General features: G+C 41.8%; 1 protein-coding gene across 1 annotated transcript in view; it reads right to left on the bottom strand.

The window, feature by feature from the left end:
• The window catches only part of znf385d (zinc finger protein 385D), a 101,059-nt gene extending 99,476 nt beyond the window's left edge, over window positions 1-1,583 (bottom strand). Inside the window, exon 1 of the mRNA XM_086312330.1 lies at window positions 1,333-1,583. Coding sequence (XP_086168456.1) covers window positions 1,333-1,354 — 22 coding nt within the window. The 5' untranslated portion in view covers window positions 1,355-1,583. The remainder of the gene's footprint in view (window positions 1-1,332) is intronic.
• Between the last annotated feature and the right edge of the window lie 15,534 nt (window positions 1,584-17,117).

The raw sequence follows: 17,117 nt of genomic DNA, 5'->3' as shown, positions 1-17,117 counted from the left end.
CAATGGAAAACAAGCTCCAGTTAAAACTGCAGCAATGCAGAGCGAGAGTACAAACAGCATTATTAATCTTTTAAGAGATACCATCCATTTTCTCCATACAGTGCACTCAGGATTGCGTTCATAAATGCTAAACCGATGCACACCCAGTATGCAGTGACCTTTACCCTTTCATTTGTTTTACACTGAGCAGTGGCGATGAGGTGCCTCTTAGTATTCCACCTGATGAGAATGAAAAGAAAACAAGCGTGACCTTCTGACGAAACCTCTGAGTTCTTCTTGGTGTTTTCACTTTCACTTCTTATGATTTTGGGTTAAACGGGCCCAAACTTGAAACCCACTCATCCAGCCCGACCTGCACTACCTTTATTTTTTCTTCGCTATCCAGCAGTTTCACACCTGACCGACATCGACTGTGGATCTCAAAGAGCTCAAGCTGTCTCTACACCTGACAGCTTATTCATTTATAAGCTTCCAGCTCTCCTTTCCTCCCTCCCTCCCTCCTCCTCCTCCTCTGTGTATGGCATAACAAGAGAAAATCCTTCTGATGCTTACAAGCCACGGTCTGTAACTTCAGATCGCTTTAATCCCTTGAATAGAGAAAAGTATTTCATTTAACAAATCGCCCCCTTAGAACTCCGGATCCCTGTGTAATTATTCCTCCGATGTGACTGTAAGCCAGCCGTGAGAAGAGCACTTGACTTGAAGTCGCTCGCGCATTAAGTCTTCTAAAGCCTCCTTCAGTCTTCTCCATAAAAACTAATGGAAGGGGCCTTTCGTCAATTTCTTTAACTAACCTACACTGAATATCAAGTTGCGCTCAAGCCAGGAGACTCCAGTCTTATTTAGATTCCTCCAGAGTGTCAGCTGGTTAAACATCCACAATGAAATCCAAAGCTTGGATTCTCAGCCACCCAGGATTGAGTCCAATAAACTCATACATGAGCTTTAGGAAGGCGTTTACCTGATGAGCAGGTTCATTCAACATTTTTAGGAGCTCTCCGTGAGCAACTTCACGCTTCCAGCGAGCAGCTCCCCTAGCCGCCTTTTTTTAGTTTCCAGAACAAGTAACAGGCAGGTTGTAACATATTTACATTTTGGAGAGGAGAAAATGTGCACTTTCACTCTGCATTTGACTGTGATAAAGCAGCGAAAACACACACGCAGACAAAAAGAGGTCTCTTAGGTTTGTAACTTCACGCTCTTTTCCTGCAAAGGAAACCTGTGCTTTTACTCCCATGCTTTTAAAGGAAGGACTTTGCACTGATTCTCACACACGATGAGGAGGTGCTCTGTGTAAACACTCCACAACCACACATAAATATAGACACTCACCAAAGAACATGCTGCTCTCCATAGCTCCTCAGGCTCGGGGGTTTGCTGTATTTCCTCTCTGGTGCCCTGCCAGTGTGTGTGTGTCCATGGACAGCAGCCTGGGCATGTCTCATACACTCCTCAGGGGTGTGTGTGTGTCCGCATGTGTGTTCAATCCAACAGCAGCGTCAGTGGCCAGTCTGCATGCTGCACTCTGCACGCCGCTGCTGTCTGTGGACCTCCGTATCTGCCTCTCTCTCCCTCTCTCCTCGTACTGGTCCTCCCTTGCCTCTTTCGTCCCCTCCCCTCCTCTTTAGCGCTTCCCTTCCCTCCTCCTCCTCCTCTTATCTTCCTCCTCCTTCTCCTCTCTGGCCCCTCCACGAGCTAAATCCCTGCTCTTCTTTCTTTTCTCTCTCCGAGGTGTGTATCTGCATTTTCCAGCAACAGCTTCTTCTCCACAAATGCCTCTTTCGCTCTCTGTAATTGTCTCATCTTTGTTTTATGTGTCAACCAAGCCTCTCCCTCTCCTGCGCTTTCTCACTTCTGGTTTCCCCCGCTGTCACTGCTTTATTTGATCGTATTCTCCTTTCCATGCTTCCATCTCCAGCTCGCTCCATTTACTTTTACTTTACTCTGACTTTTCCCATCTTTCTCTTTTGTCTTTCTCTTCATATCTCTCTCAGTGTTTCCACCTCTTTTAATGTCTTTGCCCCTTGTTTTTTGTTTTCTTTCCCTTTCTTGTTGCTTTTCTTCACATTTTGTCTTTTATCAACATCTTTTTCTTACACCGCACATTTGCATGCATACGAAAAACTTGGGAGAAATCAGGTTATGAAGGAGATTTAGCAACACGGAAGCAGACAAAAATGTCAGGCATCAAACTTCTCGATAAGCATTTCATGGAAGCGTTTCAGGCACTCAAGCATTAAGAACAAACTTTGCGATATGAACTAAATTGTGGCAGTCAAATTTCATTAGACCAACAGTATTTTTTTGTCATGTAAACAACAGTAAAATGCATGGGAAATATTTCAGTCAAGGCAGAATTAAAGCTCTGCAGAACATTTTAGTATCGTTTAGCTCATGTTTTGGCTTTTTTCCCATCTTTTTCTTATTATCTTTGGTTTCTTTGCCCTGCTGGTGAACAAATTAACTCCACAGCAGAGCAAGACGAGCCAAGTGCAAACTCTTTTCTGTATTTTGAAAGATACCAACATATACATGAATACAAATTGTGTAAAAACAACCACAAAACATTCAGTATATAAACCATTTTAAGATACCAATATCACAGCCAGTGGGATTTTCCATAGTGTCCTGGACGGAGCGCCCACTTACATTTTTTTTCTAGAATAAAGATAAAGTAATTTTATAATTCTTGATGTGTAAGTACAATCATGTAAGTTAAAAAAACACTTTCTCTAAATGAGAGTGCAGGTGTGCATGAAACGTCATACACACTGCACCTGCTGCACGATGGCATGTGCATGGACTCACACCAGTCACTACAACAATGTCAATACTTTATATAGAGCGATGCAAGAAGTAGTTACTTGTGCATTATGATATCGAACATAACATGAAGACATATAAAGCTTATGTTCAACAGACAACTGAAAAAAATACTAATTAATATCCAAGTTTTAGGACTCATTTCTGCAACTCTATAAAGATGTGGTAGTTTCCTACTTTGTTTTTTAATCTATTAATCATGAAACCATGGTGACCTATTGAAGTGCTGATTTGATTTTAACACTATTTCATTGTTTTTGGAGTCATAAGTCATTACATTTAATGGGAAGATGGAGTGCTAAGTTATCAGATAACATTAATAGCCTTCATTAGCAAGCTGCATCCATAAACTGTGTGGGTGCATGCCACAAAGACAGACATCTGCTAATTAGTAATAAGCAACATGCAAATGAAATGCTTTTATGTGACTCACCAAGACTGATGCACAGCCATCTTGGGCAAGCTGTTAAGAGCACAGCAGGACATAATATTAATTATTAAAATTGCTTCAAAAGGCACCAACACACACAACAAACAAAAAAAACTCCTGGATCGAGAGTCCAGTTCGCAGATCCAGGTTAGCTGTGCTTAACCCCGGAGAACCAATGGGGTCAGAGCCGACCCCATTGGTTTTCTAGGGAAACCATGGGGTCAAATTTGACCCCATGGGTTCTCCAGGGTTAAGTTTAGCAGGCAGCTAACTGCTACAGCCAGTATTAGGGTTAGCTTCCACTCAAAGCAGCCAAACACCTAACAATGCAAACTTTAATTCTTTATGCAGTTTAAAGAGGTGAGGTATAAAATAAACATACCCAGAACAGTTCAATAGCAAGATAAAATCTTGCTATTGAAATAAAACAGCTTTTGTACCAGTAACAACATTTTGTTTTTCTGCTGTAAAGTCGATAATTATAATATTGACATCTATCAAGAAGGATTCATTTTTGGAGCCAAACTCAATGGCAAGAGTTGTTTTAAACTTTATTGCCCAGTCATTGAGGTTGACACATGATCTAAAAGCACACACATATCAGCACTCAAGAGTTAAAATGTACCAGACTTTTTGGAAATTTTGTAAAATAACAACAACAACAAAATTTGCTGGTGGGGGCAATTGTGGCTCAAGAGTTGGGAGTTCGCCTTGTAATCGGAAGGTTGCCGGTTTGAGCCCCGGCTTGGACGGTCTCGGTCGTTGTGTCCTTGGGCAAGACGCTTCACCCGTTGCCTACTGGTGGTGGTCAGAGGGCCCGGTGGCGCCAGTGTCCGGCAGCCTCGCCTCTGTCAGTGCGCCCCAGGGTGGCTGTGGCTACAATGTAGCTTGCCATCACCAGTGTGTGAATGGGTGGATGACAGGTTGTGTAAAGCGCTTTGGGGTCCTTAGGGACTAGAAAAGCACTATACAAATACAGGCCATTTACCATTTTAAATATCCAGAGATTTTTCTCTGGGTTTTAGTTGCCTCATATCTGTCTAATGTTAAATAGGCCATTGTGTGCTAACATGTTTACCATGGCAACTTAATGAGGTGATAACATGTTGATGCTATGTTTACAGCTTGTTTGTTTTGACCCGCGAGTGAAAGAATGAATTAATGCAGGATTACCAGGATAAAAATGTTTGGCTGATGTAAAGCAGCAAAAAACATTATTTATTCTGACTTCCATTAACGTCAGACCTTATCAAATCAAAGACAGTGGGAAGGGATTTCTTTCTCTCACACTGACTGGCTCAGCAGTGCTCATTGCTGCCATGGGTGGCTAATTTATTTTAATCACAAGCTGAGTGCACTGCGCTTTTTTTCACTTCTTGTTTTTTCTCTCCAAGTTCCAAGGAAGATTAGCTACCACCTGGAGAGTTTGTATTTTTGTAACTGTTAGGATTCTCAGCACCTCCCATGTGCTGTGTTTATTTTAAGTTTGAATTTTCATTTAAAAAGGATATGAGGCGTTGCAGTAACGTAGGTAGACAGGCCATTAGTTAAAAACACACATGCATGCAGCAGGTCAGTAATTAGATTTTTTCCATCTCCTTAGATCTATTGTTTTCTTTTTTTGGATGATTTGGACTAATGGTACAGAAAGCTCAAAAGTAGTGCTTTCAGTTTTCAATTTTACAAACAGCTAAGATTCAAAGACTTCACTTTGTATCTATTTCAGCATTATTATTCACATGGAGCATATATGATTTTGAAACATTTTGCCTTGCTTCTAATGATGTCTCCACTCTGAAGTCCCAAAAGTCTGATTTCCTGACTTCCTAGTATTCTGCATATATGTCACACTTAGGTGTTTATGATCGTCAAACAAATATTAGACAAAGATAATCTGAGTAAATATACAATGGAATTTTTAAATGATGATTTCGGTGTTTAAGGGATAAAGGTTATCCAAACATACCTGGTAATCGCCCCTCTTGCTAAATCATGAATTAACTGTTATTTACCACATTTTTTTGTGATTACTGGCAGACCTGTTGAATCAAGAAATCACTTAACTACAACCAACATCATGCCATGAGCCAAAGAAACACTGGAGAAACAAACATCTATGACATTAACTACAGGGAGTGCAGAATTATTAGGCAAATTAGTATTTTGTCCACATCATCCTCTTCATGCATGTTGTCTTACTCCAAGCTGTATAGGCTCGAAAGTCTACTACCAATTAAGCATATTAGGTGATGTGCATCTCTGTAATGAGAAGGGGTGTGGTCTAATGACATCAACACCCTATATCAGGTGTGCATAATTATTAGGCAACTTCCTTTCCTTTGGCAAAATGGGTCAAAAGAAGGACTTGACAGGCTCAGAAAAGTCAAAAATAGTGAGATATCTTGCAGGAATGCAAAATTGCAAAGCTTCTGAAGCGTGATCATCGAACAATCAAGCGTTTCATTCAAAATAGTCAACAGGGTCGCAAGAAGCGTGTGGAAAAACCAAGGCGCAAAATAACTGCCCATGAACTGAGAAAAGTCAAGCGTGCAGCTGCCAAGATGCCACTTGCCACCAGTTTGGCCATATTTCAGAGCTGCAACATCACTGGAGTGCCCAAAAGCACAAGGTGTGCAATACTCAGAGACATGGCCAAGGTAAGAAAGGCTGAAAGACGACCACCACTGAACAAGACACACAAGCTGAAACGTCAAGACTGGGCCAAGAAATATCTCAAGACTGGTTTTTCTAAGGTTTTATGGACTGATGAAATGAGAGTGAGTCTTGATGGGCCAGATGGATGGGCCCGTGGCTGGATTGGTAAAGGGCAGAGAGCTCCAGTCCGACTCAGACGCCAGCAAGGTGGAGGTGGAGTACTGGTTTGGGCTGGTATCATCAAAGATGAGCTTGTGGGGCCTTTTCGGGTTGAGGATGGAGTCAAGCTCAACTCCCAGTCCTACTGCCAGTTTCTGGAAGACACCTTCTTCAAGCAGTGGTACAGGAAGAAGTCTGCATCCTTCAAGAAAAACATGATTTTCATGCAGGACAATGCTCCATCACACGCGTCCAAGTACTCCACAGCGTGGCTGGCAAGAAAGGGTATAAAAGAAGAAAAACTAATGACATGGCCACCTTGTTCACCTGATCTGAACCCCATTGAGAGCCTGTGGTCCATCATCAAATGTGAGATTTACAAGGAGGGAAAACAGTACACCTCTCTGAACAGTGTCTGGGAGGCTGTGGTTGCTGCTGCACGCAATGTTGATGGTGAACAGATCAAAACACTGACAGAATCCATGGATGGCAGGCTTTTGAGTGTCCTTGCAAAGAAAGGTGGCTATATTGGTCGCTGATTTGTTTTTGTTTTGTTTTTGAATGTCAGAAATGTATATTTGTGAATGTGGAGATGTTATATTGGTTTCACTGGTAAAAATAAATAATTGAAATGGGTATATATTTGTTTTTTGTTAAGTTGCCTAATAATTATGCACAGTAATAGTCACCTGCACACACAGATATCCCCCTAAAATAGCTAAAACTAAAAACAAACTAAAAACTACTTCCAAAAACATTCATCTTTGATATTAATGAGTTTTTTGGGTTCATTGAGAACATGGTTGTTGTTCAATAATAAAATTATTCCTCAAAAATACAACTTGCCTAATAATTCTCCACTCCCTGTAACATCTAACAGTATTGAAGCTTCCCAGGAGTGACCGACCTACCAAAAGTACCCAAAGAGCACATCAGTGGCTTACCAGGAGGTCACAAAAGAACCTAGAGCAACATTAAAGAACCGCAGACTTCACATGGTTCACGTAAGGTCAGAGTTCATGATTCAACAAAAAGAAAGAGACTGGGCCAAAATTGCATCAAAATGACATCAATGGGAGAGTTTAAGGAGAAAACCACTACTGACCAAAAGCAACCTAAAGGGTCGTCTCACATTTGCCAAAAAAACATGTGGAAAATATCCTGTTGACAAGACAAAAGTTTAACTTTCCAGAAGGTTTGATTCCTGTTATATCTGGCGTAAAAGTAACACAACATTTTGGAACATCATACTACCAGTATAATATGATGGTGTGATGGTCTGGGGCTGTTTTGCTGCCTCATCACTTGAAAGACTTGCCGTGGTCAATGGAACCACAAATTCTGCTGTCTACCAAAACATCTTGAAAGAGAATGTCTGGCCATCCATTTGTGACCTCAAGCTGAAGCACACTTGGGTTCTGCAGCAGGACAATGATCCAAAACACACCAGCAAGTCCACCTTTGAATGACTTAGGAAAAACAAAATGAAGACTTTGGAGTGACCTAGTCAAAGTCCTAACCAGAATCCAATTGAGATGCTGTGGCATGACCTTAAACAGGTGGATCACACTCAAAAACCCTAAATTACAACTATTCTGCCAAGATAATGAGGGCCAGAATTGCTCCACAGTGGTGTTAAAGACGCATTGCCAGTTATCGCAAATGCTTGATTGCAGTCATTGCTGCAATCAAGGGTTACCCAACCAAACGTGGGTTTAGGAGACAATCACTTTTTCAAACAGAGACATGAAGGTTTGGATTTTCCTAATCATTTAGAAACTGCATTTGGTGTTTACTTGTGTTATCTTTGTTTAATATTTAAATTTGTTTGATGATTTGAAACATTTAAGCGTGCCAAACATATGAATCTATCCATCCATTCTGTTCCATGTATTCTTTTCAGGGTTGTGAGGAGGCACTGGAGCCCATCCCAGCTGTCGTAGACCATTCTCATTCTCATTCACAGATATTTAATTTCCAAGTGGGAGAAAGCCAAAGTACCCAGAGAGAACCCACATAAACACTGGGGGAACATGCAAACTCACACAGAAAGACCCTAGCCTGATGGTGGGATTGAACTCAGGACAATGTTGCTGTAAGGCAACAGTGATAACCACTGTGCTGCTCCTCAAACATATAAGAACACAGGAAAGCAGGAAGAGACAAAGACTTTTTCCCACCACTGTATTTCCTGTTATTCAGGTTTCTCTAATCACCTGCTTTAATTGCAGGCTGTTTATTTTTGTTATGTTAAAGAAATCACTGCCGTGAGGCAACAGTATCACAGTTACTTATGTGCATTGAGTAGCCAGACTGATTATTGTTTGTCTTTCTCGCTCTCCTCTTTTTCCTCTTTTGTTTTCTCTCAAATACCTACACACTCATTCCTAGAAAGTCATTCTGTTGCATTTCTCTCACTTCTCTCTTGTTTTCCTTTCACTTAGTCACTCTCTCGATTACTTTTTTCATGATTTGTCTTCTTCTTCTTCTCCCCTTCTCTCTCTCTCTCTGGCTGGTTGTAATCAGACTCAACAGGAGATAATATGAGGCTGTTGCTCTGCTGCTTTCCTCTTTACTCTCCACACACAAAAAAAAACCCCCACACAGGGTCTCTAGAAATGAAACACAGGAACAAAATAATCTATAGATTACTCTACCCACAGTCAAATATAAAAAAAGACTCACTGTGACATATAGAAGGTGCAATCAGAAAGTTCCAGGTCTCCACCTATACAATAGAAAACCTGCCGGATTTAAGTTTGTTCCCTTCAAGGTCGTCTCCCTGTGTATTGTTGGACCACTTCCAGCACTGCTGGTATTTTTAGATCTCTCACCGGACTTTGCATTGCAGCGGTACCTCTGCAGAGCACCTTAGAACTGAAATTCATTTTAGAGAAATGGCTGTAGTTGCAGGGAACCAAAAATCTACAGTTGGTCCTGAGGGGTCCTTCCAAGGCCAGATGAGATATATATATATAAAAAAAAACACCCAGCATGCTCCTGCGGGCGGTTTATCCTTCAAGCTCGGGTCCTCTACCAGAGGCCTGGGAGCTTGAGGGTCCTGCGCAGTATCTTAGCTGTTCCCAGGACTGCGCTCTTCTGGACAGAGCTCTCCGATGTTGTTCCCGGGATCTGCTGGAGCCACTCGCCTAGCTTGGGAGTCACCGCACCTAGTGCTCCGATTACCACGGGGACCACCGTCACCTTCACCCTCCACATCCTCTCGAGCTCTTCTCTGAGCCCTTGGTATTTCTCCAGCTTCTCGTGTTCCTTCTTTCAGATGTTGCTGTCATTCGGAACCGCTACATCGATCACTACGGCCGTCTTCTTCTGTTTGTCTACCACCACTATGTCCGGTTGGTTAGCCACCACCATTTTGTCCGTCTGTATCTGGAAGTCCCACAGGATCTTAGCTCGGTCATTCTCCACCACCCTTGGGGGCATCTCCCATTTTGACCTCGGGACTTCCAGATTATACTCGGCACAGATGTTGCTGTACACTATGCCGGCCACTTGGTTATGGCGTTCCATGTATGCCTTGCCTGCTAGCATCTTGCACCCTGCTGTTATGTGCTGGATTGTCTCTGGGGCATCTTTACACAGCCTGCACCTGGGGTCTTGCCTGGTGTGATAGACCCCAGCCTCTATGGATCTTGTACTAAGCTGCAGAGCGGAAAACTAAAAGTGGAAAACTAAGGCTCCTTTTGGAGGCAGACCATGACAATATTTCAAGTAAAAGTCCCTTTGAGGTCAGGGGTTGAAATTGGACTTTTTAACCCTATATTTCCACTGTTTTTGAACCCTGTTAACTTATTACATACACAAAGGACTGAAAAAGTGCATTAAAGGCCTGCTGAAAACCACAACCAAATAGTTTTACTGCTACTGCTACTCCTGCTACTTTGAATATCAGTATCAGTTTCAAACCTCCACCAATTTAAAGTCTGTGATGTAGAACAACAGAAACAAGCATCAATAATTTGACTGTTGTATCTATTTTATGATGATTCAGTTGAGAAAACTTCAAAAATTGCCTTTCAAGAGTCATATCATCATGGTGGTAGGTGGACAGTCAAAACAAGTTATATGAAATGCCTCCCTTTTATCTGCACTTTGATATCAGATTCATCATCTAGTTTTGATTTCTTAAGTGACAAAATAACCATGGTAATGTTGATGTTAATGCTGATAATTTAAATTTTGAGGGGGTTAGTTAAGAACTTTTTCAGATTTGGTTGATTTTATACTTCGGATGATCCACTTGTGAGCATCAGTTGTGTTGATGTAAGGTTTAATAGAAGCTTGTGGTTTAGGTTAAAATGTGCCCATTAAGTATGTAAAGATTATTTATTAAGCGCTTTTCACAGACAGTCACAAAAAGAGTATTAACCCCGAGCACTGAAAGGAATGCTCAATTAATATATCTATATTAACTTAAAGTTAATGAAATCCTGTTTTGACTGAGCCCATAAACTCATACGGAAAGCATTTACTGAGGTCACACATCAAGGGAGCTGAGGGTCATTTTCTCAAAGACTTCTCTACAACTGAAAGTGTTTGTACAACCCGAGGAGTCACCTCTTGGTGCCATTAGAAAGAAAAGAACTTTAAGGTTCTTCTTGGCTCCACTTTTCACACCCAGAGGCTACACCCATCTTTCACATACAGTCTGGCTTAAATGTGCCACAGAGGGGATCCGACCGAGTGTCCATACGACAAGCTGTGAGAAAGCTTGATCTTACGATTGCACAGCACCGACACCAGACACCCTGTGCTTATTTCTGAGATGCCAGCAGCTTAAATAAAACTGGAGTATCTGACCCTGTGGACCTGAGAACAGGCTCTGCTCCGTTTACTACAGCCTAACCTACAAACACTCATATGTATCATTTTTACAGCCTTTTTTCTGCAGTCCAGGTGTGCTACTGTAAGGCACACACATGCATACACACATACACAGGTGTCCAAAAGAACTGTCATCACACACAGACCAAAATATACATAAACAACATGTAGTCAAACTCCGTGTAACATTCAGTTTGGTTGAAGTTCTACTTTAGCAGCAGCATAAAAGGCCCTGTTAGGTGAGGAGAAATCTCTTCTAAACAACAGTAAGTCCTGTCAAACAAAGTGTCTAGCTTTTCAAACTTTGCCTTGCATTTCTGGTGTGGTTCAAACGAAATCATCAGTGCACCCTACAGGCTGAGGGCTGGGGTAAAATTTAACATGTGATTGCTGCTTTCCATGTTTTTTGGTGTTTTCTGTTTTTTTTTTTGTTACTGTCATAAAATGTTGTAGATTTGTCTGTTGTAGGCTTTTTGTCAGCAGCCCCTCATAGGGGAAGTGGCAACAGACTGTTACACCAAAAATGAAAAACGGTTCTGAGACATCGGTTCTCAACCCAAGATTCATTTTACACCACAATGTCAACAACTTACTTTACACTGCCTCAGGCAAATTAACCTTCCACTTGTTTGTGTTAGACTACACAGATGAGCCAAGCTCATTTGGAAGCTGGGAAAAGAGAAAAAGGTTGGCGCATCTGACATCTGACTCATGGGTCCTGCTTTTACACCTGATGTCAATGTGTAAAAGAGTTAGGCAGGGCTTTCCAACACTAACAAACACGACTGTTCCCAGGCTGAGGCGAGCTTTGTGAATGAACATTGTTTGCTTTTAATTCGCTTTCTGCTGCTACTTATAGCTTTGCTGCCTGTGTTAGTGGAATAAGGTGGGACTCATCTTCCTTTTTTCTTGCTAGTGTGTAAAAATGTACATGATGCAGTTACACCTTAGTGATATCACAATGGAAGCCAGAGCTTAGTCTCACCTAATTGGAGATGTGATCTGCAAAACAACTTAATTTGCACCTCTGTTATTAGTTTCACAAGTTGCCTTAATTCTGATCTGTGAAGCATGTCAGCATTAAGAAAGAGAACTGCTGATTGCAGTTTGAGCAAACAAAATGACTCATTCATGCATGTCATAGGGCTCTGAGTAATATTTCATCATTCTTCAGATACTGTTAGCTCTTTGAGTGGCCTTTATTGTTGTTGTTGTTATCGCTCTCAAAGATATTTTGTTTTAAACTGCTTTTATTTGTTTTTAAATGTTTGTACCTCTGTACCTCTCTGAGCTTCTTCATCCATACATACCTTCCCGGTCCCTCAGGTTGGCAGACCAGCTCCTCCTGAGTGTGCCCAGGACTAATCGTAAGCTCAGAGGGGATCGGGCGTTTGCTGTGGCAGCACCAAAATTGTGGAATGAGTTGCCTTTACATGCTAGACAGGCACCTTCCTTATCTGTTTTTAAATCACGTCTTAAAACATATTTATTTACCTTGGCTTTTAGCACAGCAGGACTTGTTGACGTCTCTTAATATATTTTCTTATTAATTATATTATTTTTAATTTTAAGATATTTTATATGTAATTTAAACTGTTTCCTCTCTGTTTTATATTTGTAGCACTTTGGTCAACATTGTTGGATGTAAAGTGCGTTATAAATAAAGATGCTATGCTATGCTATATTACCAATGAGTATCCTTCTATACCTGTGTACCTGCACACATACACAAATGTTCCCTCCAGCAGAAGTCACTAGAGTTTTAAGACTATTACTGATATCTGGTGATATCAGCCAATATTTTCTTTTCTTTTAGATGCAGATTTCCCCAAAATTTGTAAACAAATTTTACACATTTTTTACTTGTTTATGATGTGGCCAAATTATTTTCCTTCCACACAGGTGAGGTAAGACATGACACTAATGTAAGATGAAATTAGCAGATAATTATTGGGGGGGGGGAGTGTGCTTCAGTGCTTGTGCTGCTTTATTTCTCTCTATACGCTACTTTTAGTAGCGTCAGCCAATTTAACACAGGATACGTCAAGGACACCATGCTACCAGAAAATTAACACAGAAGTGACGGACAAGTTAAGCGACTCATGTTGTAACTGACGTCAGACTCCGGAGATTTTGGCGGAAAATTAAAGCGAATGGTAGTTTAGAATTGAACAAATTCCTTTAAGCTTCAGTATTACCAAATGCACTTATCAATTGTCTTATAACTAACAATATTGTCTAAATCATCTCCAACACCCGGGAGAACAATGGGGAGAGTTTAGAGGCTCTCCAAGATTACATCGATCAGTGCTTCCAGGATCTCGTAATGAAGAAGGCTCAGAGTGCATCTTCCCCGGCCAAATCTGAGACGCAGTCGTCGAAAAGATGTGGCCCGGCAGATTCCCCCAGCACAACATCGCCAGCCGGCAAAGATATTGCCGACATACTGGAGTCAATTGGCAAACAATTGTCCAGTTTTGATGCAAGGCTGTCCTTGGTGGAGATTCTTCACCGGGAATTTAAATCCTTGCGAGAATCCCTGGAGTTCAGCCAGCAGCAGGTGGAAATGCCCGCTGCTGAAAATGGCTCTTAGGTGACGGTTTCCTCGTGGCTGCGTGCAGCGGGGCTAGGGGAGGGTCTGTGCTGATGGATGGGGCTTACTGACCTGGTAGCCTGGCTGACCCTGGGTGGGTCCGGGACGGGCGTGGGGTTCTGGGGGTGCTCCATCTCTGGGCTGGGGCCCTGGCTGGGCCTTGGGGGCTTGGGTCCTGGTTGGTGTGTTGCCGGGGTTGTGGGCGGTGGGTGTATGGGGGCCCAGCCCTGGCGCAGGGTGCCGCCAGTGCATCGAGCCACCTGGGGGGCTCTTCAACTGGTGCGCTCATACTCACGGGTATACACACGGGTGCTCACACACAAACTACACCCTTTTTGGCTGCTACCTCAAAGCAAAGTGCGCTGTCAATCTTACGTGCTGCACAATAATGTTTAATATTTAGTATTTACTGTGATATTCCCATAGATCATCATGATGTTGTTTATTATGTTGCTCTTTTTTTTCTTCTGCTTGTTTTCTCTTTTTTCTTTCTCAACAGGTGATCCAGGTGATTGATATATGTATTTATTCTGCTTATTTTGTTGTTTTTTGTTGTTTGCCTTTTAACACCTTTCCTCTTCCCCGCTGTTTTTCTTTCCCTCTTCCTTTCTCCCCTTTCTTTTCCCCAGTCAAGTCTGTCCCGTATTTAGCAAGTGAAAATAAAATAAAATGAACAATAAAAGGTGAATCAAATAGACCATAAAAAAAGCAGATAATTAGTGGTAAATGACAGGCAGGTAAATCATATTACTTGCCATTTAAATGCTCCAAAACACAAAAAACATATCACAAACGTGTTACAGAGTTGTTGACACCTATCAAAGTGCCCTTAACATTAAGCTTTAACAAAATCCAGATGGGAAGTTTGGTTTTTTTAAAGGCTGCAAACATGTTTTTTAGTGGTTCTAATTTGATTGACTCACTGTCAGAGACAACCTTCAGTGGTCAATCCTGGTAGCGCAGGAACCTATATTTGTGTTGTCTACATTATCCAGCTCCAGAGGTTGCTTGGTATTGACTTTATAAAATACTTTGTGACTGCTGCTACGGTAATATGTTTCACTTACTTGCCTCACTAAACTCATGTGGAAACAATTTTTTGAGCTGTAAAAACATGCCAGCAAAGACAAACTGTATATACATGTGCATGTTTGCACGCATGTGGCTGTGTGTTTGAGCATGGACTTCATACTGTATACAAGAAGCAGGCTTATTTACACCTGTGCTTCCTCACAGATGTGTCGTGTTTGTATGGCTTCACAGCTAAAGTTCAAATGTTCCCTGCGGTCTGAGCAGGACCGTACCAGTGTGTACGTGTGTGACTATGCATGTCATAGTGTAAGTGTGGCTTCTTATTCCCAGACATGCTTAACCTCTGCCTGGTTTTGGCTCTGCTCTGGCACACACAGACACACAAACGCAGACTGGCCCACTGTAACGCTGCTGCTGCTGAAGGTCAGACGGCATTGACCGCTCCTGAGCTCCGGCTGCCAGTATCGACTACAAATGAGACACTTTCCTTGATCAAAGCGATATCTGCCTACACACACCCACACACACACTATCTATCCAGACAGACAGACGGTTGGTGACATCATCAGCTGCCTCTTCAAGAGTGAAAAATAAATAAATAAAAACAGAATCAAATATAATAAATGTTCTCGAGTGCTGTGAGAGATTCCTCCCTGCAGTCACTGCCTTCAGGCTCTACTGCTGCAGCCATTTTGCACAGCACATATGTTTTCAATTAATCCTGAATTCCCTTTCTCCCCGTCCGCCCCCCCACCCATCTCCCTGATCCCCCTGCTGAGCCCAGTTACAGAAAATAAGTGTATTCTGTATCTGAAGCTGCTGCTCTCCCTTTCTGTTCGTCTTTGCCCTCCCCTGCCTTCTATCTTCCACCCCTTTAAGCATGTCATCCACAACCGCACGCTGGCTGTGGAGAATGTGTTTTTTAACCTTGACTCGCAGGTGTCGGTGGCAGAATGGGGCATTATTTGTCACCATAAATAGCAGTTAAGCAGCGGCAGCAGCCCTGCAGGAAAAGCCCCAGTGCGCCGCATGCGAGTGCAGCCTGGGATACTTCATTAATCTTGCTGTCAGTTCCGTGACGCTTTTCATTAGTCATAAGGGTATCTGATCAACAGGCGCACTCTCGACGTTTCAAAGCCGTCCACCAACAGCCAAGAGAGGAGTGAGGGAGAAGCTGTAGAAACAGAAAGGAGAGAAATGAGACCTCAACTGAATCAAAGGAGGACTTCTGATTGTGTTGGCCTCAAACAAATCAAAGTCTTGTGGGGAATAGACTCATGTGGCGCCACAGAGAAACCGACCGACTCTTAAATAGAAACATTTTGCCATACACTGAGTTAGTAAGTGAATATTTCGGCCAAGAGCTTAAATCCATGTGTGTGTTATTTGTTATAATTTGTTTGGGCCATTTGTTCTAAAACTCTATTTATTTTAGCAGAAACAATCCATGTCTTGAGATTTTCATGACATCAGACGTTGTTTTTGGTGCTATTTAAGGTCAGCACTCTTTCACCGAAAGCCAGATTTGCATTTATTATATTTATTAGTTTTTTACTTTGTGCTGATGCAGGCCCTTAGTTCATCCACCATCTGAAACAAGCAGTTTTAGCTTCTGTTTGTTTAAGACCAGCTTAAAGTGCTTGGAAATACACCATATAAAATAGACCGAATTGAACATGGGGAACTTTTTTAAATCATGCTGCAATAAAAACCTAAAACGTTAACATTGGGTACACGATGTCCCAGAGTAAGCATCCTTTGATTAGGATGTGCAGGATGTTGAAATCAAGGGTCAGTGTTCTTTCTGTTTCTTGTTTTGTGAATCTCTGAATCCTCCGTGCTGACAGTCACAGTATCCACGCAGTACTCTGTAAGGCAAGGCAAGTTTATTTGTATAGCACAATTCAACAACAAGGTGATTCAAAGTGCTTTACAGAGACATTAGAAACAAGAACAAATAAAAAGCATGATTTAAAATTGATTAAAACAAGCAAATAAACTAACTAACTAATTAACAAACAAACAAACAAACAAACAAAACAGTATATAAAATCAAAACAGATAAAATCAGAACAGTAGATAAAATCAGTAGTTAAATGTAAGTTTTGAAATTTAAGCTTAAAGTGTGGATTTGGTGCTTTATTCAAATGCAGCTGAGAACAGGTGAGTCTTCAACCTGGATTTAAATAAACTGAGTGTTTCAGCTGATCTGAGGCTTTCTGGGAGTTTGTTCCAGATATAAGGAGCATAAAAGCTGAATGCAGCTTCTCCGTGTCTGGTTCTGACTCTGGGAACTGATAAAAGACCGGATCCAGATGACCTGAGGGATCTGGATGGTTCATACTGGGTCAGGAGGTCATTGATGTATTTTGGTCCTAAACCATTCAGAGCTTTATAGGCCAGCATCAGAACTTTAAAGTCTATCCTCTGACGGACAGGCAGCCAGTGTAAGGACCTCAGAGCTGGACTGATGTGGTCCACTTTTTTGGTCTTAGTGAGGACTCGAGCAGCAGAGTTCTGAATGAGCTGTAGTTGTCTGACTGATTTTTTAGGTAGACCTGTAAAGATGCTGTTACAGTA

This window comes from Aulonocara sp. 'chitande type north' Nkhata Bay, linkage group LG11, assembly GCF_057382095.1.
Source record: "Aulonocara sp. 'chitande type north' Nkhata Bay isolate Kocher_YH1m ecotype deep benthic linkage group LG11, A_spYH_male_GT1.1, whole genome shotgun sequence".
Taxonomy (NCBI): Eukaryota; Metazoa; Chordata; class Actinopteri; order Cichliformes; family Cichlidae; genus Aulonocara; species Aulonocara sp. 'chitande type north' Nkhata Bay.
The sequence above is the reverse complement of the archived record's forward strand: the minus strand, read 5'-3'. Positions and strand labels throughout refer to the sequence as shown.